The sequence below is a fragment of the Micromys minutus genome (genome assembly GCF_963924665.1).
Source record: "Micromys minutus genome assembly, chromosome: 18".
Taxonomy (NCBI): Eukaryota; Metazoa; Chordata; class Mammalia; order Rodentia; family Muridae; genus Micromys; species Micromys minutus.
In genome coordinates, this window is record NC_137953.1 from 12799831 (window position 1) to 12827747 (window position 27917).

Below are 27917 nucleotides of genomic sequence, written 5' to 3' on the forward strand. Positions count from 1 at the left end.
TTTAACATGGCATAATTAACAGTACTATATGCATAAAGATTTCCTCAAAAATATAGATCTCATGTGTTTTTAACCATAATATTGCAGGGGGTGGAGCATTTCAAAGAAAAACAACAGGATGAGCAATGGCTGGGGGGGGGGGGGCAAGAATGAGGACTTGAGTTTAGAGTCCCCAAACCCATGTGAAGCTGCTGTAATCACACTCCTAAAACAAGACAGGATAACTCCTGGAGGCTCCAGGGGCAAGTGGCCTGGTGTACGCAGTGGCGAACAACAGATCTTTTCTCAAAGAAGATGGAAGGTAGGACCAATACTCTGTCCTTTAATCTCCACACATGCCATAGTGTATGGAACACTCACCCAAGTGCAATCTTGTGCTCATATTCCCCTCATACATGTGTGAACATGCACACACACACACACACACACACACACACACACACACACAACATGGCCTGAGATGGCAGCAGCTTGCTCCTTTCACATGTTGTATCTGATTCTTCCTTCACAGCTGCTTCTAACCCAGACTTCCTTCTGTGGCTGTCAATCATCTGAGAGGAGCAAAAGCACAAAAGGCTTTGGTGAACTTAATGGAAGGCGGGGCTAACCCCCACTCTCCAACCTATCTCACTTTGGGATTCCATTGCTGTGAAGAGACACCGTGACCACAGCAACTCTTACAAAGGAACACATTTCACTGGGGCTGGTTCACAGTCTAGAGGTTTACTCCATTATCACTATGGCAGAAAACAGAAGCATGGTGGTGCTCAGGCAAGCATGGTGCTGGGAATGAGCAGAGAGAGAGAGAGAGAGAGAATCTGAAACCTAAGCCCACGCCCAATGACACACTTCTTCTAACAAAGCTGCATCTACTGTAACGAGGCCACACCTCCTAATTGTATCGCTCCCTATGGGGGCCATTTATATTCAAACCACCACATCCTTAATACCAACACTCTAGTTTAATCAAAGAATCCAACAATTTCTGTTCAGTCTGTTCAATGGAAGTTTCCTCACATCCAATTCAAAGCCATCTTGACCTCATTGTTAATGGAAACACCTCCACAGTTAAAAGTGCCTGCTGCTCTTCCAGAGGACACACCACAGATGACCTCCAGGGAACCAGATGACCTTTTCTGGTCTTCAAGGTCACCTGTACCATCCCTCCTCCCCCGTACATACACAAACCAATAAAGTAATAAAAATCAACTTTACAAAAATAAAACCCCCTTCGGGATGTCTTTAGCCTTCCTTTCTACAAGCTTCCTCTACATCCCATGTGGTTAGAAACCGAGAAGTTGTTCTGCGATCTTAAACCTCTCCATCTTCCCTCCAGCAGCCAACACACATGTACATCCCTCTTCCACCACCAAAGCTCAGGAGCCCAGAAGGAAAGCAGTCAACCTGAAGATGCATCTCCTCCCCACCCCCACCCCACCACCAAAGACCAAGCATCCAAAACGGAATGCTCCAGTGCTGTCCAACAGCGATTCTGTTCAGGATGTGCACGTTGTAAGAAGCTAGAATGTGATATCTTCATAAATGAAAAGCTATACTCTGCTGGATTTTGTAGGGCTTTTAGCTTCCAGTGGTCACCCCCTTACCCTCTCTCTCCTCATTTAGGATCTACATGCTTCCCGGAAATCCCAGCACTGAGAGTTGCCTGTAGGACAAGAGGGTCGTTCTGTCTGAAATCTAAGTCCTGTGCCTCGTTTCTTGTATTTTAAAGGTGGAAGTCTCTAAGTTTGATGCACTGGAAGAAGTTAGTGCTGAACTGAGGCTCAAACAACTGCTCTGGGACTCCTTGTCTGAATGGGACAAACTCCAGCAGGAATGGCTAAGGGTAAGGGGAAAGCGGCTCTCAGTAGTTGTGATTTTTACTAATTCCACCTAAATATTAATCATACGAAACGTATGTCAGTTATTTAGTGTCTTCTGGTCATCAATCAAATACGTACTTCAATATTCAGAAAGTCGAATTTACATGTCTGATGAGGGAAAAACATAGCTATGATGGTGCTGAAGCTAGCATATAAGAAAAAAATAGCTCTATATCCTTATTCATATTCAGGTGTCCATTTTTACATTCCAAAGGAACTCAGCGTATGTGATTCCTTTGGGGCAGTGGTCATGAAGCCTGTGCTTTCGCTTTGGTTTCATGGCCATCGTCAGTGAGAACTAGACACAACTAGTCACCGAATGCATTTGTCCTGTTGACCCACTTAGAGAAAGTGGGGAAGAGATTTTGGAACCTGAAAATTCTGTTTTAGACTATAAACTATTCCACCACAGTGTCACTAATGTGTCCATCGTGTTGCTATGCAACAATGTGAAGTAGAATTTTTATGGAAACCGATCAGTCCTCTGGTTAAATTTAAGAGGCCATTTGTCACTAAATGCTATGAGGCAAAAACTCTTCTGATAAAGCAGAGTCCCTGACACCTTGGTCTAAGGGGGCTGCATGGTGCGAGTGTCTAGGGACCATGTGACGTGATACCTAACTGCAGTGTTACTTCTAAACACAGTGCTGCCACAAAGCACCCCAGAGTTCTTGAGGGTTTTACTTGTGATGTCCTCACTTTAGATATGTTAGCTCAGGCTTCTGTTCTTCAGTGTCCTTGATGGAAGGAGGCCATTTTGCTCAAGCTGCTAGGCTAGAGTCAGAGGAGTGCACTCAGTAATGAACGCCATCTATGGCGTCCAGCAAGACAGCCCCAAGGCTCTGCTTCCGGGATCCACTTGTACTCAAAACTTGAAAAGGAAGCAGAAGCTGTGAGCACCTTTCGGTGTGGTCAACTTTCAGTTACCACTCTCTCAAGCTTGATACAGACGTGTGGAAAACACCATCTGCTTCCCAAACACTTGGCACACCTCACTCTTCCTATGCATGCAATGCCTAGAACCGTTCACAAACCAAATGACACAGGAAATGCTTTCCAGGTAACATCCTAGGCGATGGGAGGGCCAGAGGAGAGTTTAAAACAAAACCCTTTTTACCGACTCTCTGCGGCCCAGTCCCATCCCCTCTCCCATCCCCTCGGATCCACCTCTGCCCTTGCTACCTCCCCACCCCCAAAAGAACCCACACGAACAAACAAACAGCAAGCAAAATAAAACATAGAAGACATCTCATCACGGAAGCTGTGGTGTGTCACAGTGCGTCCCATATCATACCCCTCTGTCCACACATCTTCACCTGCAAGTGTCCATTGCACTGAGTCATCGGTCCGGTTCGGGGTCTCTGCCTTCTGTGACGCCATTAATATTGGATCCTCACTCGGACCCCTCCCAGGCCTAATCTTGTTGCTCTGTGTCATGGAGATCCTGCCCTTTCAGGTACCCCAGCAGTTCACAGATGACGTAGATTTGGGTGTGGACCACCTCAGAGCCCTGGATCTGGTAACGCCCGAGCTGGTCGGCCCACTGGCTCTCCCTTATCCGTACAACTGGGGAGAGCTCCCCCAGCACTGCTCTACCAAAGCCACTCAGTGCCACCGTAGGCAAGAGGCAGAGTCAGCCGTCTAGCTACCATGTCCTCGGGACTGGCTCACCCGCATCTATGCCTCCAGACCCAGCTCCATGGTGCTGCCCAGGGCTTACTCTTCTAAGTGCTATGGCCAGTGAGGGGCAAGGATATCTCTCCCACTCCTATGACCTCTGGGACAGTTTTCCTTACTACTGCAGCTGGCAAAGGACAAGCTGGGGAAGGCATCATCCCTGTGCCCATTCAACCTCAAGGCAAACAAGCTCTCCCCAGCTCGTTCCCTCGTGGCCAGCTCCACTGTGCTGCCTGGGGGAGTGCAAGGCCCCACTCTCCTCAGTGACAAAGCTGTTGGGGGTGGGACTAGTTCTGCACAGCCCCTGGACATCCATGTGGTCCAGGCAGCTGCCCAGACCAGGGCTGTCCCTGTGGTCTTTACTGGTAATTTGAGGATCACAGTATTGCACTTGATAGAAAAGACAACACTATTAAAAATATATATAAAGCGGTCAGCATCGTGAATGGCTGTTTCCGAGCCTACTGATTTTCTTTGGTTTAAAATTTGGAGTGACAGGAAAATTCAAATGAGGTTAAACTTTTATACTATTAAAGCTTAACATTGTGTGTTTTAACTGTTTTGTTTTTTTTAATCCCACAGTCCAAATTTGACTGCTTGGACCCAGAAGTCCTAAATGGTCAAGTTACTAAATATGCGAAATTTGTGACCCAGCTGGAAAAGGGCCTGCCACCTAACAGTGTGGTGCCCCAGCTCAAACAGAAGGTGGAGAAGATGAAAGAGAAGGTAAGACGGGGCGAGGGGAATCATTTCAGAACCTAACTCTGGTGCCCTGGGGACTTGTTTGCAGGAAAAAGAGCTAACAGCCCGGTGTGTTTTTTCTCAACAACTGGCAAAATTGTGCCATCCATAGAACATAACAGTTAGAAGAGACTCGTAGGGTCTGTTACATAATAGACCAAGTAGATGCTGATGCCCTCAACACTGGAGGCAGCAAACAAGCCTGGTTCAACAGCACTGTCACACGCCACGGCTGGGCATTATCGAGATGTATTCTGCGTGGAAAGGTCCAGGAAGCCGGCTAGTGCACATAAAGGGTTGGTTTGGAAACTGCGGTGTAACCAAGCCAGTCCTTAAAAAGGAGAGAAGGATCTGGTGAGACTGCTCAGCTGGTAAAAGACCAGCCAGTTGACCTCCCCATACTGACCTTGTCAGCTACCTCCCTTTCCCAGCCTCTAACTCACCGTAGTTAACTTAAAAGCTTTATTCTGAACACGTGCACCATTTCTGAGTTTGATTGTGATCACCGTTGACTCTCGGGCCTGTTTTGTTCTGGTCTTTTTGCTTCGCTGTGTGCCTTTTCGTTTTGTTTGTTTGTTTCTTTCTTTTGTTTGGTTGTCGAAATCCAGACATCTTCAGCAGCAGCAAGGAATCACTGAGACGTGTGCTTTGCAATCTTGGAGGCGAGCGTTAGTTTTCCTCGGTTTACCTTTTTGTCTGCCACGTTATATTAACTCCAGTTAGGAGTTCTGCTGACTTTGAGATTTGACAGGACTCCCTGCACCGTGGGCCTGTGTTTTCTAGTGATACCTACTGTCTCTCGAGTGAGCTGGGGCCCAGGGGCTCTTTTCAGCTTCTTTCTCCTGGACCTACCAGCTGAGAATCGCTTCCTGCAGGGTTCCACTCTACTGATTACTCTGACAAGACAAATGACCAGTGACAGCCCGGTGGGAGGGGCTCAGTCCTCGGTGGGAGGGGCTCAGTCCTCGGTGGGAGGGGCTCAGTCCCCGGTGGGAGGGGCTCAGTCCTCGGTGGGAGGGGCTCAGTCCTCGGTGGGAGGGGCTCAGTCCTCGGTGGGAGGGGCTCAGTCCTCGGTGGGAGGGGCTCAGTCCTCGGGATTGGCTCCACTTGGTGAGGCGCTCTGTTCCAGCCCTCTGTTCTAGTCTTCAGAGGAGCCCATAGCTACCAACTTCCCCAAATTTTTGAATTAGTTATGTGCCCTGAAACTCAATGTTCTCAGTCTTAATGAAATCCCTTCGTCTGCATTTTTCTCCTGAGTCTCCTTCCTATAGGATTGAGTGGTGCTGTTTTCAACTGTCTATAAGTTGGAACTATGTACAGTGTGTTTTGACCGATTCTACCCACCCACCCCCCATTCACCTTCTCCCAGATTCCCGCCACACTGTCTTCCCAACCTCATGCACTCTTTTTCAGACACTGAGTCTGAAAACTGCCACCAGTATGTTCATGGGTCAAGGACCGTCCAGTGTAGCACGGTTGACCTATGCAGGACCACACCCCCCCCCCCCCAGAAGCCAGCAGTTACCAACAACTGCTCAGGTAGCACCATGAGCCCCTCCCCCATGCTGGGGTGTTTACTGACCTGATCATAGGTAGGTCTTGCACATGTTGTACCTTTTCCAGAGGCAGCACCTCTGAAAATGTCTGTTTTCCAGCTTCCCGTGATCATGGACTTGAGGAACCCAACGCTGAAAGCTCGGCACTGGGCAGCCATCGAACAAACCGTCGATGCCCTCCTAGTGGACACTGAGATTCCCCTGACCTTAGAGAGGCTGTCAGAACTACATGTCTTTGACTATGCTCAAGAAATCCAGGACATATCTGGACAGGCTTCTGGGGAAGCTGCCTTAGAGATAATTCTTAAGAAGGTAAATCGGGGAAAAGTCAGACATGGTGGCATAGGTCCCTCGTGTCCCGTCTTAGCGCCAGGGAAATGGAGCCAGGCAGATGGATCCCTGGGGCTCGTGGGACAGCCAGCCTAGCCTACGGAGAAAGTTCCGGCCCAGTAAGAGGCTATGGCAGGGGCTGGAGAGATGGCTCAGTGGTTAAGAACACTGACTGCTCTTCCAGAGGTCCTGAGTTCAATTCCCAGCAACCACATGGTGTGTCTGAAGACAGCTACAGTGTGCTCATATACATAAAATAAAATAAAAAAATTTTAAAAAGAGGCTATGGCAGTTAAGAAAAAGTAGGAAATGACCCCGTTGGCCTCTTCATGCACATGTGTGCATTTGTGCCCACATACGCATACCCACATAAACACACACACACACACACACACAATGTAGAATGTAAAGGTTTCAGGTCACAACATGAAGATTAATAATGTCTGTGTTATCTGGGTAGAGTTTTCAACATCACAAGCAACGGCCTCTGTTGTCTCCTTGCCTGTACCACAGTATTATATATTCAATCTATAGCCCAGTTGGAACTCACAGCAACCATTGTTGGCTATGTGCTGGCTTTTATAAAGAACTTCATGCTAGAGTTTTGGTTTGTTTGTTTGTTTAACAGAAAAGCATGCTATTTTCTAGATTCCCAGAGCAGGCCGGGCCGGGCTAATTGCCTTAAACTACATCAAGAAGCCTTTCTTACTTATAGTACTATCTCCTTCTAACAACGCACACCTGCCTGCATTTTCCTTCCCTTAAAAGCCTAAGGTGCACATTATCACCTGTATTAAGAACCATCAAATGAAACCAAGAAAATTAGTGGCTTCCGACCAAGAAAAGGATCTTGAGAATGTCCGGGGTCATAAGGGAAGAAGTAGGGTAGTTCAGTTTCCTCTTGTTTCATTCCACTCATCTTTATTGTACATCTAGACACTCTGGAATCAGATACCTTAAGGCTTTAACTATTTCCCAGGTGGAAGACTCTTGGAAAACAACGGAATTCGTCATTCTTCCTCACCGTGACTCTAAGGACGTATATATCCTGGGTGGCACAGATGACATACAGGTATGTAATTGGCTTGTGGGAAATTTGGGGGAAATCAGGCACAGTGGCTCATGCCTGCAATCCCAACATTCGAGAAGCAATGGCAAGAGGGTTACTACAGGTTCAAGGCCAACCTGAGCAAGTTTAGCAAGCTCTAAACTAGCAGGGATAGATAATAAGAATTATCTATCAAAATAAAGAAGAAAAGAAGGGAACAGAAATGGGGGGAAGGAGGAGGGGGAAAGGGAAGCAGTGATTGGAGTCTGGACCATACCTCATGCAGCTTCTGTGGAGGATTAAGGAAAGGAAGTCAACTATGAGCCACTAAGGAAAAACTAACTTGGAAAACAGGATGTAAATAATTGGCAAATACTTATTCACAAGTATTTAGCAAAGAAATAAAATGGTGTGTGTGTGTGTGTGTGTGTGTGTGTGTGTATGTGTCTGTATGTGTAAGTGTGTGTGAGAGACTGAGTGTGTGTGTGTGTGTGTGTTTGTGTGAGAGAAAGTGTGAGTGTGTGTGTGTAGGCATTCCAGGTCTATAGTTGAGGAATTGATTAAAGCAAAGTGATCAGTTATGTGTGAAGTGATAGAAGTCTTTCCTAGGTCACCCAGGACAACCGACATTAAAGATGGGAGAAGGGAGTGGGGGGACTTCAAACACGGCAAAGCAACATGAGTGAGCAAGTGTGCAGCCAGCTGAGAAGTTAAACTCACGTTTATCTATTTAGGTAGAGAAAAAAATCTAACCCATGTGCTCAGAGCATTAAGTCCTTTAAAATCTAAAGGCAAAGGGAAGGAGTCCCACAGCCCAACTTAAAGGCAAAGCCAGAGCGTAAGAATGGATGCAAGGCGGAGATAGAAATGAAATTGTTAGTATAGAACAAAATCAGACATGACTCTATGCATGTAGATGGGCAAGCCAAGTTAGGGGCAGGATCAGGAGCCAAGCAGTGTCAGACAGGGCTGCAATGAGCAACTCGAACTTTCAGATCAGCACATCTTTTTAAAAATTCACGTTTTATGAGGTATGCAGTTGTGCGCAGGGAGGAGAATGATGTGAATACTTCCTCTAGAGGATTCAGCTTCCTCTTCCTGGAGATGATGCAAGGGAAAATAATCGATGGTTGATCGCACCGCTGCAAGCACAGGGCACTTTGAGAGGTGAAAGTCGACCAGAGCAACTAAACCAGGGAAAGGGATGCCAGTTGCCTAATGCTGAGGGCAAGGAAAGAGCATTAAACTAAGCAAACTCTGGTGCCATTAATGACTACAGGATCCAGGGCTGAGACAACTTGGTCAGTAGAACATTTGCTATACCAGCATTAAGATCCAACTCACACAAAAAGCTGGGATAGGGCAGGGAGATGATGTGTGCTTACAATCCTACAGAGTCCGAGGCCTGTGGCTCTCTGGGTCTCACTGACCATCCAGCCTAGTCTAAGCAGGGAGTCCTGGGTCACACTGAGGGACCCTGTCTCAAAACCAAAGTGTATGGCTTCTGAGGAACACCACCCTACGTTGACCTCTGGGCTCCACAGGAGTGCACAGGCACACACACACACACACACACACACACCACAGGTCTCTTAGTTAAGCACCCCCCCCCCAGTGACCTTTGAGAGAACATACAGGGTTGTAAGCACAGTGAAAAGAAGCTTTGCAGTGTCTGTGTAGGAAGCTGTGGGTGGGGCTGTTGTCCCTAAATGGACCCTTGGACTTTGAAACACCTTGAGCTCAAGGACTCGAGTTCCGACCCCTTCTCCCCAAAGGTCCTTCTTGACGACAGCACCATCAACATAGCGACCATCGCCTCATCGCGATACGTGGGTCCCCTGAAGTCTCGAGTAGACGAATGGCAGAAACAGCTTTCCTTATTTAATCAGACGCTGGTAAGTCACGGCAATTTCAGCTCATGGACTCTGATCTGGGGGCCACAAAGCATTTAGAAATACTGATTCTGTGGGGCTAGGGATGCAGCTCAGTGGTAGGATTGGCCAACATGACAAAGTCCTGGGTTTGCGCCACAACACCATAATATGTATGTTTATGTATGTATGTGCATATTATATGTATATTATATGTGTGTTATGTGTATATTATACGTATATGTATACGTATATGATGTATATGTATATGTACATGTATGGATGCACATACACACATGTGCACACACACACTGTTGTTTTAATATTCTATAATTCAGAGGTGTAGGATTTAACTGTTGATATTTTGTCATGTTCAGATAATAAGAAAGCACACATGTATTCGGCTTGCTTTTGTCATTATGCAGCCTTTTTATTTTTATTGCCATTGTTAAATTATTTTGATAGGTGACAAAATGCCACAAAATTGGAATTATACATTTGTTAGCAGCATAGTTATTAAGTACAATCCACCTGGGGTCTCATAGCTGTGTGGGTCAGGAAGTGATCCTGGCTTGTACTGGGTCCCTCTGCTCGGGGAATTCCAGAGCCATGATATTCCAAAAATATGACAGTATAATAACTTCTCATTAAGTCTCTCTCCCTGGGTGGCTCTAGGCTGTGCTTGTATATGTTTGGGTGTCATCATGAGCTTGTCGCCCGCCCACCCTTCAGACTTCTGCCGGAAAACATCTCGCCTCCCAACAGAATGTTTCCTCTACACATTTTAAGCATGTTTCACGGGGCCCCTCTGGCTTTTCACACAGCTGACTCGTAATAGTCTTTAGTGGAAAAAGAGGGTATAAGCTGCTCCCAAGGAAAAGATGCAGTAATTCCCAAAGCCACAATCTCCAGTGTAACCAGTGGATATCCGGTTGGAAACTCCACGTTGATAGTCTCATGTTTTTCTCCAGGAAGAGTGGCTGAACTGTCAGAGAAACTGGCTCTACCTAGAAAGCATCTTTAATGCCCCAGATATTCAGAGGCAGCTGCCTGCAGAAGCCAAGATGTTCCTTCAGGTGGATAAGTCATGGAAGGAAATCATGAGGAAGGTCAACCGGCTGCCTAATGCTCTCCGGGCTGCAACCCAGCCAGGTAGAAACTCCAAAACAAACAAGTAGAACAAGGAGGCTCCCTTGCTCATCTGACATGTCTGTCACCCCTAAAAGTCTTAACTGGCCTGCAGCACCTCCAGGAACGGGTGAACTGAGCACTCTGTCTGTTTGTTTGTTTGTTTTTTAATTGTGGGATAATAGTTCAGTTTGTGATTTTAGAACAGAAGTTCAATTCTTTTCAGAGTCTTCCCTCATACATAGAATCACAATTTTTTCCAATTTCAACTTGTTCATTAGAATGAATTAAAAGTATTACCACGTTTGCCCCCAGCAGTGGTGGTGCACACCTTTGATACCAGCACTCAGGAGGCAGAAGCAGAAAGATCTCTGTGAGGCCAGCCTGATCTACAGAGCAAGTTCCAGGATAGGCAGGACTAGACAGGGAAACCCTGTGATAAATATATCACACACTTGTTCAAGTAACAGATTGGAAGTATTTTAAAGGCTTTTCCTAGCATATACTAATTATACATAATAATGAGTTACAGTATGACATTTTCATGCATGTTGTCATGTATTTTGATCTCACACTCAGCCCCATTACCCTCTCTTGTCCTTATCCCACTCCTACCGATCCTTTCTCTAGTCCCCTCCCACTCCCATGTCTGTGTGTGTGTGTGTGTGTGTGTGTGTGAACCGATAAGTTCAATTACACACCGAAGACATCACATCCTCCCCAGGCATCAGTGTTGAAACGTTTTAACAAGTTGTGTTTCTGTCCACATACACTCAGATTCTGGAGCGTACGTATACTCACTGAGCTTTACACTCTATACCCAAGCCACAGACAGCCCACTTGTCATATGGCTAATGGCAGTGCGTGACTATGATGGGCCATAGGCTCAGACACCATCCCCACCTAGCAAAGACAACTACACGGGCTATGTTCTTTGCCCAGGGATCCTTACATAGAATAGGGAAAAAGAAAACTACTGAATGATAAAAATCAAACATGCAAAAAGGCCTTAGGCTGTAGAGAAGGCACTCACCTATGGCCCACAGCTGTCTTCCGGGCACAGCACTGCCTTAGGCTCTGCCCCTTTGTTTCGTTTTTCCTCACTGAAAGCATTCTTCTCCCTCTCATGTAAGTGTTCTTGTAATGCTATCAGCCCTACTGTATGACTCAGAGTAATCTCCCACACCATGGTCCTTAATTTAATTACACCCACCAAGTTCCTATTTCCATACATACCAAGCAGATCGATAGGTGTAGGGAATTAGGACATCAGCATCTCTGGGAGTGGGACCATTATGCTGCCTGCCATGGCTCCTCCGTTGTCATACTCAAACCTTTAGTTCACAGAGAGGCATTTGATCACAGAGTGATGTCCCAGTCCCCAGAAGACTTGTTATAAAAAAAGGACATTTGAAATTATTTGTCCTTTGGTAATTTCATACGTGAATATAATGTATGTAGATTGTATCCTTTCCTCATTCTCTCCAACTCCTTCCCAATCCCACCAGTCCCCCAACTCCATATCCTCCCCTTTCCTTTCCTCTTTCTCCCCTTTCTAGCCCTTCCCTCTTCAATACTTCTTTCCGATATAATCTCCTAGGTTCATTTAGTGCTGCCCATATCTGAAGGTATCATCTATCAACTGATGAATGGAAAACAGGTCTTTTGACATAAAAAAGAATATAATTCCAAAATCATATTCTTTGATTTGAACCTTAAAAAACTTCAAATAAAGAAGTATAACCTGTAATAAATCTGATTCCAGGTGGTGATAAAGCTATTATTATATTAAATAATATATATAAATATTAAAGGATAAGGGAGTGGCCATGGGCTAGTGTATGTTTGTGTGTGTGTGTATGTGTTTGCATACAGGCAAGCATGACTGTATGTGTCTATGTGTATATATATATGCCTGTGTATATATATATGTATGTGTGTGCATGTTGTGTAAATATGCATATATGTATATCTGTGCATGTGAGTATGCACATGTGTACATATGTGTGTATGTATATATATGTATCTGTGCACATGTATATGTATGTGTGTGTGCATTTAAGTGTGTATGTGTATGTGTATATGTGCATGTATGTACATGTGGATATGTGTGTATGTATGGGTACATTCTTGTGTGTGCATGTGTGTTTATATGTTTGTGTATGTTCCTGTGTATGAGTGTGTGTATGTGTATATATGTATGTGTGTATGTGTGTATTTATGTATATGTGCATTATATGTGTGTGAATGTGTGTATTTGCATGTGTGTGTTTGAGTATGTGTATATGTGTGTCTGTATGTGTTATTGGACTTTTCAGTAAAATGGCTTCTGAGCAGAAACTTTCAGGAAAGATTGAGTAAAAGTATATGTGGCTCAGAAGAAGAATTGTTGACGGCAGAGGGAAAAATGAAGAATGATGTGCGTCCCTAAGGTAAGTAAGAACATGCTTAGAAGGTTGCCAGATGGAGTCCCATCTGGGCTGGAGTGGAGTGCTTGGAGATTGAGTCTTGCTTAGGACATGACGCCAAGACCAGTGGGTGTGAGTGGGTGACTGGCCACTAGATGGAACTGTTGACTACATAGGGTCTCAGAAAATGTACAGATCTGGGATTTGATTCTTGGGCAGGTAGGAAAGCAGGAAATGTAATCAGTTTCAAAGGTACAAAGGTAAGAGGCATGGAGCGTGCTGCCTAAGGAGCTACAGTTTAATAACGAAGATTAAAGCACTGCACCTGCCCTTCAACCATGACAGAGAAGACAAAAGCAAGAAACTGACAAGGAGGGCTGGAAAAATGGGTTAGTGTTAACAGCACTAACTGTTCTTGAAGAAGAATGGGGTTCAAATCCCAGCACCCATGTGACAGCTCACAACTGACTGTAACTCCGAGTTCTGACACCCTTACACAGACACACCTGCAGGCAAAACACCAATGCAAAGAAAATTAAAAAATAAATACATTAATTAACATTTTATAAAATGAAACTGACAAAGAATAAGAAGGTTCTAGACAGACACTAGCTTACAGCTAAAATCAGAGGATGACTGCCAAAATTATTTTAAATTAAAAATACTCTTCTATGGAGGTCAGTATTAGAATATTACAATTAACTTGAAGAGTAATAATTCTTGGGCTGGGAGATGGCTTAGCAGTTAAAGCAATGGCCGCGAAAGTAAGAAAACTAGAGTTCAGATCCTCAGAACCTGCACAGATACAGGGTGATGGTTGTAGCTCACATGTCATCCAACCTTGGGTAGTATTATACAACCTGAAGGCAGAGATAGGGAACACCCAAAATGAGCTGAGCAAGACTAGCTGGAAACTCTAGGTTTGGCTGAGGGACTCTGCCTCAAAAAAAGAGGAAAAAGGAGCCATCAAGGAAGAGCCTTTGAATACACAGACTTGTACATGATCGCCCACCCACAGATACACATGGCCACACATGGTCACACATGGTCACACATGCATGCACACACATATACATACATGCACGTGTGTGTATGTGTGTGTATGTGTGTATGTGTATGTGTGTGTATGTGTGTGTTCCTGCAAACATGTGTGTATGTGTGTGTATACATGTACCACATACACATCACATACACAAAAAGGGGAATTTTTTTAAAAAAACGAAGCTTCTTTAACAATACACCTATTTTATTATTTATTATTTTCTGAAACAAAACAAAGACTTTAAAAATGTTGGTATCTTTGACTTTCATTTAAAATTATATTCTCGATTTTAATACAATTTGGGCAACCTTTTTTTAATAGGGCTTCTGGAGACTTTTCAAAACAATAATGCATTACTTGACCAAATTCAGAAATGTCTGGAAGCATATTTAGAGTCAAAGAGAGTTATCTTCCCAAGGTAAGTCAAAAAAACAAAACAAAACAAAAAACAAACAAACAAAAATAAACCAGCCTGAGATGTCTGATTTGGGATAGATCAATTGGGGGTGATAGGGGTGATGATAACACCCTCTGACAGGAGAGAAGAGGAGGATACCTACACCAGCAGACTTCCTTCAGGCTTGTTGGACAAGCTTTCACAGTGCCCAGGTTGGAGGAGGGTAAAGCTCACTCTGGGCTGGAGAGAGTACAGGGAACCCACAGAACCTCACTCCTCCCATCTCCCCATCCTTAGCTCTACAGCCCCTCCAACCTTAACTTTTCTATTCCCTGCATTTCGTGGGGGTCCTTGAGTCTTCACCCCTCTCACCATGAGTCCCCTCGAAGCCTGGCAACTCATGTTGCCGTGTTGGCATGACTTGGAAGTCTAGAGTTTCAGACAAACCCAAGACTGAAACAGTTACATTTTTAATGTACACTTGCATTAATTGGCCTCAAATTTGATCTTTTCCCATTTTGCTTAAAATGATATGGAAACATGTAAAAGATGTTTTCTTTCTACTTAAATATGGCAATGGTAAGGTTGGAAATTGTATGTTGGAAGAATCATGTCCTGTCATCTTTAAGGGCCTGGCAACCACCCATCTGCTTATCACCTCTCCAATAGTTAATGTGGCTCAAGGCCAAGAAAAGCCAGCGGGCAAACAGATCAGTACTATACCAAGACATAATGTTATTAATGAGTCTTAGAAAAATCCTTTCTAGTCTAGCTACTGGGCCTAAGTATTTGAGATACATCATCACCAACCTTTACAAGAACTCCTTTAGAGACACTTGGCCTGGCCCCAAGCCCAAAGCAAGTGTGGTCAGAGGCCCAGGGCATCAGCCCAGCAGCATCTTGTCTCTTGTCTACCCAAGGCTGAGCATCTGTCAAGTCATGCTTTGCATTAGGTGCCTTTGCCTTGACAGGTTCTACTTCCTGTCAAATGATGAGCTCCTGGAGATTTTGGCCCAGACACGAAATCCACAGGCTGTGCAGCCACATCTAAGGAAATGCTTCGACTCCATTGCAAAGCTCGAGTTTGCTCTCTTGCCGCCGACAGAAGGGAAAATACCCGGCATTGATATCGAGCCAGAAAAGGTCTTCACCAATGACATTTTGGCGATGCTGTCACCTGAGGGAGAACGGGTAAGGCGCTTTAGATTAACAGTTCCCTGTGGATGAACATGATCACATGTCTGGGACTGGGGTACAGGCCCCTCATCCCCACTCTAGGCTTGCCAGATACTCTGCTAGCCCACTGCTTTTGCGAGTCGCCAAGATAAAAACTCTTACCTTCAAGGAGCTGGAAATCTAATGGAGAAATTGTTCAGCAACTAGAAGTCACCATGACGGTTGCAATGGTCTATTTGGGGAATGAAGCAGCGATAAGCAATCACAGACAAGCTATCTCTGCAAAGAGGAGCAGTGGGAGCCAAGGGTGCTGGGCCCTTGCCAGGACGCCCAGATCAAGACTTATCATCATCCTCTAACTGTTTCCACAAGATAGCATCACTAGTAGGGTGACAGGGACCTTCACTTGTATGTAAATGGCTTAATGCTGCAGTCAATGAGCTCTGTGTGAGGATTTGTTACTTCCACTCCTCCAGGGCTGTATAGCACCAGCATACCGAGAACACGCACTGAGACCATCAAGGTATCAGCAGACTGAAGAACAGGGTAACTGAACAAAGAATGCACATACAGAGAGAGAGAGAGAGAGAGACATACAGAGGCGCATGCATACATACATACATATATATATATATATACATATACACATATATAAACACATACATTCATGCATGCATCGTTGCTGGTACAGGAAGGGGGGAAATGAGAGGATTAAGGATAGGACATTGAGAAGACATGAAAATGGTGAAAAATGGTTAAAAGAATCCCAGAGGAGCAGATGCCCACGTTATTGGAAATCGAAGGAAGCAGGAGATGTACTGAGATGTTGACTGGACCTTTCAGTTGTGGGGACACGGTGACTAATGAGAACAGATCTACAGGACTGGTCAGCTTCAGTCTGCAGCACTGTAGAGGAAACAGAAATGGATAAAGAAATCCATGCTGTCTGTGGGGAGCCCTCTTCCAAGGAATATGTGTGGGAATGGATTTTAAGGGTGTGGGATAATGGCGGAAGGAACATAAAACTAGGTCAGGCTGAGTTTATTGACATGGGCCCTCTGAGTGGAGATTCTAGGTTTAATATGGAAGCTCAAACAGTTAAAAAGAGGTGTCAGAAGTTTGTCTGAATGGCTGGCTGAAGCTTTTATCAAAAGATGGCCTACTGAGGAGTTGGAGATGCCCAATATCCCTTGGCTTAGTGTTGACGATGGGATTTTAAGGCTCAGGGAAATTGCAGTGCTAGAGTGGATATGTTCTGTATCTAATCCTCCACAATGGGAAGGCCCAGAAGACATGCCCTTCACAAATCCTATAAGATATAAACTGGTGAGAGGGGCTTTGCTTTTGCCCTTTTTCTTGTGCCAGACCTTAGGGTTGGAGATGCTGCTATTAAATGCAATGGGTTTAATTGGGCCCCGAGGTAACAAGGGCCAGGTGGCTGCACTGAATCGCCAGAAACAAGGTGATCATGGTTATTATAACGGACAGCCCTAAGATCATGCTTTTACTGGAAAGCTCTGAAGGGAGTATGTGATGTGATGTCAAAAGCCTCCCCATTTACAAAGTTCGGGATTTTGTTATAGAAATACAACAGGTGGACAGCTTCAAAGTCCCACCTAAGGCGGCACTCCCTTATCATCCTAATTGCCTTATAGGTTGGCCTGGGGAAAGGCCTCAAGGCGAGAGGCAATGTGGAAGAATGGCTTGGTAAGGTGGAGGAAGCCATGTTCTCGTCTCTCCGCCGCCTCTGCAAAGCTGCCATCGCTGACTACCAGGGGAAAAGCAGGACAGAGTGGGTGATCGCCGGCCACCCTTCTCAAGTAACACTCTTAAATTTCTCTTTGGGAGCCTGGTCTGGTGCATATACCTCATGTATGGGGGGGGGCATGTTATTGCAGGTGATCCTGCACATGTATGAGGAAATGTGTCATTGCAAGTGATTTTGCACATGTATGAAGGGGGTCTTATTGCAGGTGATCCTGCACATGTATGAGGGGATGTGTCATTGCAGGTGATCCTGCACATGTATGAGGAGGACATGTTACTGCAGGTGATCCTGCACATATGTGATGGGTGTGTTTTTGCAGGTGATCCTGACCATTTCTCAGATCATGTGGTGCCGGGATTTGACTGAGAGTCTAGAATGTAAAGATGATCCCCTGGAAGCCCTGGGAAAATTTGAACAAGTGAATTTTGAGGTAAGTTCTTTACCAGAGAGGTGCTGGACATGTTGTCATGCAAGATGATCCTCGTGAGTTTTTAATCACGATTGATGAAAGTTCACTTTATTCCAAAAGCTCTATTGTGCTGAGATGACTTCCAAAGCCTTCTCACTGAAGCCATTGTGTTCTGTTTTGCTTAGGGATACCCCCTTGATGCTTACTGAATATTTGTATGAATGACTACAAACTAGTGGAGAAGCGGAAAACTTAAGGGCTATTTATAATGATTTTCAAATACTTAGATGTAACCATGTTCGTTAGAATCAGTGTGGTGGTTCAGATGAGAGGTTCCCCCACAGTTTCAGTATTTGAGGGCTGGTCCCCAGTTAGTAGCACTATTTGGGAAAGCTTTTTAAAGGAGGTATGTCTTCCTTTAAAAGAAGTGGGATGGGCTTTGAGGTTTCAAAACCTCATGCTATTCCAGGTGTGAGCTCTCCATTTCATGCTTGGGGTTGAAGATGAGAGTTCTCAGCTTCCTGCTTTAGCCACTGTACCTCCATCATGGACTCCTATCCTCTGAAACTGTAAGCCCAAATAATTCCTTCTGTAAGTTGCCTTAAAAATGGTTTTAACACAGCAATAGAAAGGTAACTATTACAACTAGGATGCCTCTCACAGAAATGTATATAACCATTAAAAAATGTTAAGTGAAGCCAGCATTGTTGTGGGACAGAGACAGGTGGTATCAGCATACCTGTGACTTCATAGAACAAATTGGGTAGTGTTCCATTTACATCTATTTTGTGGGATAGTTTGAAGAGTATTGTTATAAGGACTTCTTTGAAGGTCTGATAGAATTCTGAACTAAACCCATCTGGTCGTGGACTTTTTCTGATTGGGAGACTTTTAATGACTGCTTTTATATTTTTTTTAGGGGTTATGGGACTGTTTAGATGGTTTATCTGTTCCTGATTTAACTTTGGTACCTGGTATCTGTCTAGAAAATTGTACATTTCATTCAGATTTTCCAGTTTTGTTGAGTATAGGCTTTTGTAGTAGAATCTGATAATTTTTTAAATTTTCTGTTTCTGTTATGTCTCCTGTTTTATTTCTAATTTTGTTAATTTGGATACTTTCTCTGTACCCGCTAATTAGTCTGGCTAGGGGTTTATCTGTCCTGTTGATTTTCTCTAAGAACCAGCTCCTGGTTTTGTTGATTCATGAGATATATATATATATATGTGTGTGTGTGTGTGTGTGTGTGTGTGTGTGTGTGTGTGTGTGTGTATACCTGGTTGATTTCAGCCCTGAGTTTGATTATTTCCTATGTCTACTCCTCTTGCATGTATTTGCTTCTTTTTTGTTCTAGAGCTTTTAGCTGTGCTGTCAAGATGTTAATGTATGCTCTCTCCAGTTTCTTTTGGGAGGCACTCAGAACTATGAGTTTTCCTCTTAGCACTGCTTTTATTGTGTCCCATAATTTGGGTATGTTGTGCTTTCATTTTCATTAAATTCCATAAAGTCTTTAATTTCTTCCCTTATTTCTTCCTTGACCAAGTTATCACTGAGTAGAGTGTTATTCAACTTCTATGTGTATGTGGGATTTTTGTTGTTTTTGTTGTTATTGAAGACCAGCCTTAATCCCTGCTGATTTCATAGGGTGGATGGGATTATTTTAATCTTCTTGTATTTGTTGAGTCTGTTTTGTTACTGATTATACAATCAATTTTGGAGAAGGTACCATGAGGTGCTGAGAAGAATATATTCTTTTATCTGGTAAAGTTGTATTGACACTTGTTAAATCCATTTGGTTCATAACTTCTGTTGGTTTCACTGTGTCTCTGTTTAGTTTCTGTTTCCATATCTTTCCATTGATTAGAGTGTTGAAGTCTCCCATTATTGTGTATGGTGCAATGTATGCTTTGAGCTTTAGTAAAGCTCCTTTTATGGATGTAGGTGCCCTTGTATTTGGAGCATGGATGTTCAGAATTAAGAGTTCATCTTAGTAGATTTTTTTCTTTGATGAGTATGCAGTGTCATTCCTTATCTTTTTTGAGAACTTTTGGTTGAAAGTAGGTTTTTTTTTTTTTTTTTTTTTTTTTTTTTTTTTTTTTTTTTTTTTTTGATATTAGAATGGCTACTCCAGCTTCTTTCTTGGAACCTTTTGCTTGGAAAATTTTTCCAGCAGTTTACTCTGAGGTAGTGACTGTTTTTGTCACTGAGGTGTGTTTCCTATATGCAGCAAAATGCTGGGTCCTATTTATATATCCAGTCTGTTAGTCTCTCCCTTTTTATTAAGGAATTAAGTCCACTGGTGTTAAAAGATATTAAAAAATATTGATTTTTGCTTCCTGTTATTTTTGTTATTATAGGTGGAATTATGTTTGTGTGGCTATCTTCTTTTAGGTTAGTTAAAAGAAAATTACTTTCTTGCTTTTTCTAGGGTGTAGATTCCCTCCTTGTGTCATAGTTTTTCATCTATTATCCTTTTTATGGCTGGATTTGTACAGAGATATTGTGTAAATTTGGCTTTGTGATGGAATATTTTGATTTCTCCATCTATATTAATTGAGAGTTTTGCTGGGGATAGTAGCCTCGGCTGGCATTTATGTTCTCCTAAGGTCTGTATGACATCTGCCCAGGATGGCTTTCATAGTCTCTGTTGGGAAGTCTAGTATAATTCTGATAGGTCTGCCTTTATATGTTACATGACCTTTTACCCTTACTGCTTTTCATATTCTTTCTTTGTTTTGTGCACTTGGCATTTTGATTATTATGTGACAGGAGGAATTTCTTTTCTGGTCCAATCTATTTAGAGTTCTTGTAGGCTTCTTTTATGTTTATTGGCATCTCTTTCTTTAGGTTAGAGAAGTTTTCTTTTATACTTTTGTTGAAGATACTCGATAGCCCATTGATTTGGGAATCTTTGCTCTTTTCTATACCTATTATTCTTAGGATTGATCTTCTCATTGTGTTCTAAATATCCTGGATGTTTTGTGTTAGGAGTATTTTTCATTTTTTGACTGTTGTGTCAGTGTTTTCTATGTTATCTTTTGCATCTGAGAATCTCTTCTATCTCTTGTATTCTGTTGGTGATGCTTGCATCTATTTGTCTATTTCTCCTGATCTCCTTCCTAGGTTTTCTATCTCCAGGGTAGTCTCCCTTTGAGATTTCTTTATTGTTTCTATTTCTTTTCTTTTCTTTTTTCTTTTGATCCTGGATGGTTTTGTTCAATTCCTTCACCTGTTTGGTTATATTTTCCTGTAATTCTTTAAGGGATTTGTGTGTTTCCTCCTTAAGGGCTTCTACCTGTTTACCTGTGTTCTCCTGTATTTCTTTAAGGGAGCTATTTACATCTGTCTTAAAGTCCTCTATCTTCATCATGAGATTTGATTTTTAAATCATAATCTTGCTTCCTGGTGTGTGGGGGTATCTAGGGCTTGCTATGGTGGGAAAACTGGGTTGTAATGATGCCAAGTAGTGTTGGTTTCTGTTGCTTATGTTCTTGCACTTGCTTATCACCATCTAGCTATCTCTGGTGTTAGCTGGTCTTGCTATCTCTGACCCTGGCTTGTCCCTCTTGTAAGTTTGTGTCAGCATTCCTGAGAGGCCAGCTCTCTTCAAGCCGGATTTGGGTATGGAAAGCTGAGCCACAGGGTCAGCTCGAGGTGCAGATGGAAACCAGAAGGATCCTGTCTCAGTTTGCTGTTTTATTTATTTCTTTATTTTTACAACAAAAATGACTTTAATTATACAGTGTGCTCTTCTGTTCCTGAGTCCTGAGGGCTTTAGATGTATCCCTTGGAGCAGAAGTGGTGGTCTCACCTGTGCGATCAGGTGTGTCAGCACTCCTGGGAGATCAGCTCTTTTCTGGTGAGATTTGGGTACAGAGAGCTGTGACACAGGGTCAGCTCCGGTGCATATGAAATTTTTAAAAAAATGTAAATTGGAAGTACAGTATTTCTAGGCATAGTGTTGTACACCAGATCTCTAGAACCCATTCATCTTACCTAACTCTACAGCTTCATGTCCGCTGAACAGCAACAACCCCTGCCCCACCCCTAGCCCTAGCAACCATGGCTTTTTGTATGAGTTTGACCACTGTAGACACCTCACTCCTATGATTGACTTATTTTATCTTACTGTCCACCCAATTCATGCATGATGTCACCTGTGACAGGATTTTTCTTCCACTTCCGGCTGAATGCTACTCCATTATGCATACAGGACTGTGATGGTTTGTATATGCGGAGCCCAGGGAGTGGCATTATTAGAAGCTGTAGCCTTGTTGGAGTAGGTGTGTCACTGTGGTTGTGGGCTATAAGACTCTCATCCTAATTGCCTAGTATTCTGCTAGCAGCCTTCAAATGAAGATATAGAACTTTCAGCTCCTCCTGCACCATGCCTGCTTAGATGCTGCCATGTTTCTGCCTTGAGGATAATGAACTGAACCTGTAAGCCAGCCTCAATTAAATGTTGTTGTTCTGTCAAAAAGGATTAAGGAATAATAATAAAGAAAATGTGTCCTTATAAGAGCTGTCTTAGTCATAGTGTCTATTCACAGCAGTGAAACCCTAAGCCAAGGACACATCTCCTTTCTCCACTAATCCAGTGATGGGTTTCTTTGTGCTAACTGTGGTAAATCATGCTTGTTAAGGCTGATTTTAATTATTTGATATATATGCCAAGAAATGGGATTATTCAGTCTTAGAGTAATTCTTTGTTTTTTTTTTTTTTTTTTTTTTTTTTTTTGAGAAGCCTCTATAGCATGCCTTAAGTGTATACCCCAACACCATATTCCCACCGGCACCATGCAGGAATTGGCAGCTCCACATCCTTGGCAGTACTTGCCATCTTTTTATTTTTGGTAATGACTTTGAGGTGACATCACATTGTGGGTTGTTTTCTGGCTTTCTTTTTCTATTTGTTCCTTGACAGTTTAATAATATACACCATGCAATCAATTTATTCTCACCTCTACCCTCTCATTTGTGTCGCCCACCCCCCCTAATCCCCATCACACTCTTTAGAAGTCCCTTTCACACATCCACGTCTTTCTGTGTTGTTGTATGACCCAAAGATTTAAACCAGGACCACTCGTGCAGCCAGAGATTTGGAACTATCCGTGAAACCTGGTGAACTCACTGCTGGTTACGTTGTGAGGGCAACAACTAACCTTCCTTTCAGGTCCCATGAGTAAACAACCAATAGTTGGTTCATCAAGGAGGGTGACAAGCCCAGTCTAGTGTACCCTCGGCTTAGACAACTGTAACTGCTATGACATCATGTAATGGCTGTTCCATGTCCTGAAGATGACATTTCACAGTCCTTCTCTGCCTTCTGGCTCTTACAGGCTTCTGCTTTCTCTTCTATTATGTCCCTTGCACCTTAGAGAGGGCACTATCTATGTCCCATTTAAGGCTGAGCACGCAATCCTTGCTGCCTGTGATGGGTTGTTTGTTTGTTTGTTTGTTGGTTGGTTGGATGGTTTGTTGTTTGTCAACTTGACATATACTAGACAGCTGGAATCATCTCAGAAAATCTGAGAAGTTGCCTCTGTAAGATTGTCCTGTGAGCATGTCCATGGGAAAATTTCCTTGATTAATGATCAACATGGGAGGGATCACCCCACTGTAGGTCATACAGTCGCTGGGCAAGTAGTCCTGGGAGTACAAGAAAGGGAACTGAGTAAGCAAGCAACAGAGAGCAAGCCAGTGAGAAGCACTCTTCTGTGGCCTTTGCTTCACTGCCTACCTTGAGCTCTTGCCCTAGCTTTCCTGGATGACAGACTGTAACTTGTAAATGGAAGTGAACCCTTTGCCCCAAAGCTGACTTTTGTCATAGTGGCCATCTCAGCAGTGAAAAGGCGAATGAAGACACCTTTAGCATCTTGTACAGCTGTTGACCATTACTGTTCACTGAAAAGAGAAACTTCTCAGATAAAGGATAAGGATAGCAAGCGTTTAAATTTTATTTTTCTTATATTAAAGTTTTGATAGCACCATACCTGATGACTAGAGATATTCAGCATCATATATATATACATATATATATATATACATATATATTTCCTGGCCATGACAGCAAAAGCAGAAACAGGCAATGGGTCTAAGCCAAATTAAAAAGCCTGTTCCAGCAAAGGAAACAATGAACAAAGTGGAAACACGATCTAGACAACGAAGAAATTCTACCTGCCTGCCGAATGTCCAACAAGGACCTAGGCCCGAGCTTCAGCTCCAAATTGAATTACATTTCAGTTGCTGCTGTATTTCCAAAGATTCACCCTTGAAATAGAACAGGGAAAGGGAGCAACTGCCCAGAGAGAAGCAGAAACACCAAAGGGAGATTGTTAGTGCGGGTCTTTCTCCAGATCCCCATGGGTCCCCAGAGAAAGTCCCATGGTTCACATGCAGATGTGGCCTCAATCTGGCATAACAGCGCAAATCCAGCCCAGAGGTATAAGACCCCAGAAGCACCATTATACTTTGATAAAGATACAAAAATTTAGGGTAAACCAGGAGCTAAAATATTTGTCATTGTCCTGGTTTAAATGCTCTAAAAATCTTTATATTAGCAATAGTAGAAAATGACCCCTGTGAATCAGAAGTATCACAGGCTGGCCTGGAACTCTGTGTAGACATATGCCACCATGTCTGGTAGATCAGTCTACCCCCACCCCCAAATCTTCACCATGCACCAGAGGCTTTCCTGAAGCAAATGTCCACTCAGGTATAATTTTGCTATTTCACATTATGCGACAACCATCCAGTTATTACTGATCTTCTCAAATCATTGTTGGCTTCAGTGCAAAAATGGTGTCTAAATCTAAAAACCTACTGTATGCTTCACAGAAGTCTTATGGGAATTAGAACATTGTATTATTTGGTCACAGTATTATAAAGTTATCTAATGATATTTTTAAAACCACATCTCTACTTTAAATCTAATAATGAAAATACTGCAAGCTGAGGTTGAAAACTCACCGCCAAAACTCTTTCATTCGTAGAGATTAAATGCTCTGGCCGCGATAGTTCGAGGCAGTCTTCCTAAACTACACAGAAACATCATAACTGCGTTGATTACCATTGATGTGCATGCAAGAGATATAGTTTCTGAACTGGTTCAAGCCAAGGTAAATGCTTCACTGAAGGAAAATGGCATAGCAAGATGCAAACCCCATATGTCTCCCGACCCATCGTTTCTATCACCGATGTAGGTAGACTCGGCCGACTCCTTCGACTGGCAGCGGCAACTGCGCTATTACTGGGATGTAGACCTGGATAACTGTGTGGCCAGAATGGCGCTATCTCAGTACACCTATGCCTACGAGTACTTGGGAGCATGCCCAAGACTGGTCATCACTCCCCTCACGGTACGTTATTGAGCACTGAGGTTCTCGCTGGCCCAGAGCTATCATGAAAGTCTTCAATGTCACTACATCTTTACAAAACAAAGACTTGCATTGTTTGGTTTGTGCGCCTGGGTCCGAGAGTACTTTTCAGGGCCAGGGAGGTGTCTCATTCTGGAAAGTGCTTGCCATGCAGGCATGAAGAGTTGAGTTCAGATCCCCTGCACCCATATAAGAAGCTGGGCACGGAGGCTACAATCACGGTGTGAGAGAAGCAAAAACAGGAAGACTCCTGCAGATCACTGGCCAGCCAGTCTACCAAACCAGTGAGAGACCCTGGCTCAAAAATGAAAGGGAAAGTGATTATGAAAAGCACCTAATATTGACCACACACACACACACACACACACACACACACACACACACACCACTTCTATCATATAAATGAACTAGACCTATGAATTTGTATTAAAAGCCAGTTCTCTGATAACAACAGTTGATTGTTTTCTTCAGGATCGCTGCTACCTTTGCCTCATGGGGGCTTTGCAGCTTGACCTCGGAGGCGCGCCAGCTGGCCCTGCTGGCACTGGGAAGACAGAGACTACCAAAGACCTAGCAAAAGCGCTCGCCATCCAGTGTGTGGTGTTCAACTGCTCTGACGGTTTGGACTACAAGGTGCGGTTGTGGTTTTTAATCTGAATATGCTTCTTAATCTTAAACATCAGCTCTCTTCGCAACACGACTTGAGGTGAGGAGGAACTGAGGCCATACCGAACGGAGAATGGTATTAAAGTAGGGTGAACAAGCGAAGTAGGTCAGCATGCAGTGGGCCAGGTCATCTGGGTAAAGACCAACTCGGGAGACTTGTCAAAGAGTGAAACAGCCCAGCAGTGAAAAGTGCTTGCTGAGCCTTCAGAAAACCCGAGTCCCTTAATGCAAACACAATTCTCAAACATAAAACACAAAAGTAAATCCTTTGTAAAAAGGTAAGGAATGAATCAAGACCCACTGTCAGGGCAGCATTCCCGTCCGTGCCTGCCAAGGTGGCTCAGGGGTAACACAAGTTCCCGCTAGTGAAACTCCCCAAGGCCTTTCTTTCCAACTGTTGAGTCTGTCTCTTCCATGTGTTACCTTTTTTTTGGGGGGGGGAGAACCTGTACATATTTTCCAGATCTAAGTGGAAGTTATGAATGAAGATTTCCCCCAAGAATACATGTTCCAGATTATCGTTTAATTTAAGGGAAAAATCAGATTTAAACCACTTAATGGGGAGCAGAAGAACAGGTCCTCTTGTAGAAATGTGCTTGATGCTGGTGAGCAGTGCTCAGCCACCGCATTGGCAACAACATTCCAGAAACCACCCTTCCCTAGAGTCTTGGCTCCAGATTATTAACATTAGAGAAGACCCACAGGGCAGCCTGAAGCTGATGCGCTTTGCTTGCGTTTCAGATGATGGGGCGCTTCTTCAGTGGTCTGGCACAGTCGGGGGCCTGGTGCTGCTTTGACGAATTCAATCGGATCGACATAGAGGTCCTGTCTGTCATTGCCCAGCAACTTATCACCATTAGGAATGCCAAAGCTGCAAAGGTGCGATGTCCTGCTGGCTGGCTGTCAATGCAGCTTTCTCAGATTGGTCGTGAATTCAGCAAGCAGTGCCTTAGGGAGGATACAGTTTCAGGGTAATGGATGAATGCCAAAGTAACAGCAAGTCCTTGGGTATATGAAGCCCTGGTCTAAGCAAAACGAAGAAATGCATGCTGTGCTAGATCCTGGGGATACAGAGACCATGAGACCCTAATGCCTGAGCTCAGGAAACCCTTCTTCCCACCCCCAAAATACATACACACACACACTCACATATATACATACACAAACGTACATACAATGTACATACACACGTTCCTCCTCACTTTTCTTCTCTTGCTTTTGACATTTACATACCTGCTGTTTCTTTAATGCCCTCTTCTGGGCCACACTACTTTCTTCCTGGCTTTCAGGGTCAACAGAGCATTGGTGGGGAAATAGAGGAGAGGACCAGAAAAGCCCAAGGATCCCATACATCTTCAGGCAAGCTCGCTTCAGAGCTTACTACTGGAAAATCTAAAGGTTCTGAGTGACCCTGCTACTTAACACACCACCATTGCTGAAGAAGGGGGTTTGTATTTGGGAGGTGATGGCTGTGGAGGATGCTATGTTGGGTGCTATTAAGGATGTTATGAAGGATGCCATGTTGGATGCTATGAAGGATGCCATGTTGGATGCTATGAAGGATGCCATGTTGGATGCTATGAAGGATGCTCTGTTGGATGCTATGAAGGATGCCATGTTGGATGCTATGAAGGATGCCATGTTGGATGCTATGAAGGATGCCATGTTGGATGCTATGAAGGATGCCATGTTGGATGCTATGAAGGATGCCATGTTGGATGCTATGAAGGATGCCATGTTGGATGCTATGAAGGATGCCATGTTGGATGCTATGAAGGATGCCATGTTGGATGCTATGAAGGATGCCATGTTGGATGCTATGAAGGATGCCATGTTGGATGCTATGAAGGATGCCATGTTGGATGCTATGAAGGATGCCATGTTGGATGCTATGAAGGATGCCATGTTGGATGCTATGAAGGATGCCATGTTGGGTTGGTCACCAATAAGCAGCACAAATCAGCCTACACAAATCAGAACCTTCCTCACATCCTCAAGAGAACTAACTGCCACAAGGCCCTTAATTTCTCCCATAGCCCCTTCCAGAAGACACCTGATTTCCTAAGGCTCCATCTGTAAGGTTTATATTGCAAGCTGGGGGTCCCTGGTAAAGTGATTAAGTCCAATGTGGAAACCCCAGCAGGCCACTCTCCTAGGCTCTGTCCTAGTGGCATGGGAAGTGTAGACTCTGTCCCTTTACAGTCTCTTTCCACAAGGCTGGAGAGGAAGCTGGACTTAGAGTCTGCTTCTGTGCATTCTATGACTTCCCACTGTCCCGTGGATGATGAATGAGGAGACAACCGTGCAAACAATCCAAAATACTTTCATTTTAAAAAGAAGAAGAAAGTGAAGGGGTTTATTGTTGTTTTGATTTGTTTTTTTATGACCTGCAAAGTAGCGAATTATAGGGGGGGGGGGAGTTAGGGCTAGACTTTTAGTGAGTG

The 27917-nt window shown here is 43.8% G+C and overlaps 1 protein-coding gene across 1 annotated transcript in view; it reads left to right on the forward strand.

Annotated features, from left to right (window-relative positions):
• Nucleotides 1-27917, forward strand: part of DNAH6 (dynein axonemal heavy chain 6) — a gene marked incomplete at both ends in the record, with an annotated part of 168476 nt that overhangs the window by 38975 nt on the left and 101584 nt on the right. Inside the window, 14 exons of the mRNA XM_080932360.1 lie at nucleotides 1730-1843; nucleotides 4140-4283; nucleotides 5954-6166; nucleotides 7164-7256; nucleotides 9008-9127; nucleotides 10075-10255; nucleotides 14003-14099; nucleotides 15050-15269; nucleotides 16910-17074; nucleotides 17342-17452; nucleotides 24424-24549; nucleotides 24634-24789; nucleotides 25279-25440; nucleotides 26215-26352. Coding sequence (XP_080788486.1) covers nucleotides 1730-1843; nucleotides 4140-4283; nucleotides 5954-6166; nucleotides 7164-7256; nucleotides 9008-9127; nucleotides 10075-10255; nucleotides 14003-14099; nucleotides 15050-15269; nucleotides 16910-17074; nucleotides 17342-17452; nucleotides 24424-24549; nucleotides 24634-24789; nucleotides 25279-25440; nucleotides 26215-26352 — 2040 coding nt within the window. The remainder of the gene's footprint in view (nucleotides 1-1729; nucleotides 1844-4139; nucleotides 4284-5953; nucleotides 6167-7163; nucleotides 7257-9007; nucleotides 9128-10074; nucleotides 10256-14002; nucleotides 14100-15049; nucleotides 15270-16909; nucleotides 17075-17341; nucleotides 17453-24423; nucleotides 24550-24633; nucleotides 24790-25278; nucleotides 25441-26214; nucleotides 26353-27917) is intronic.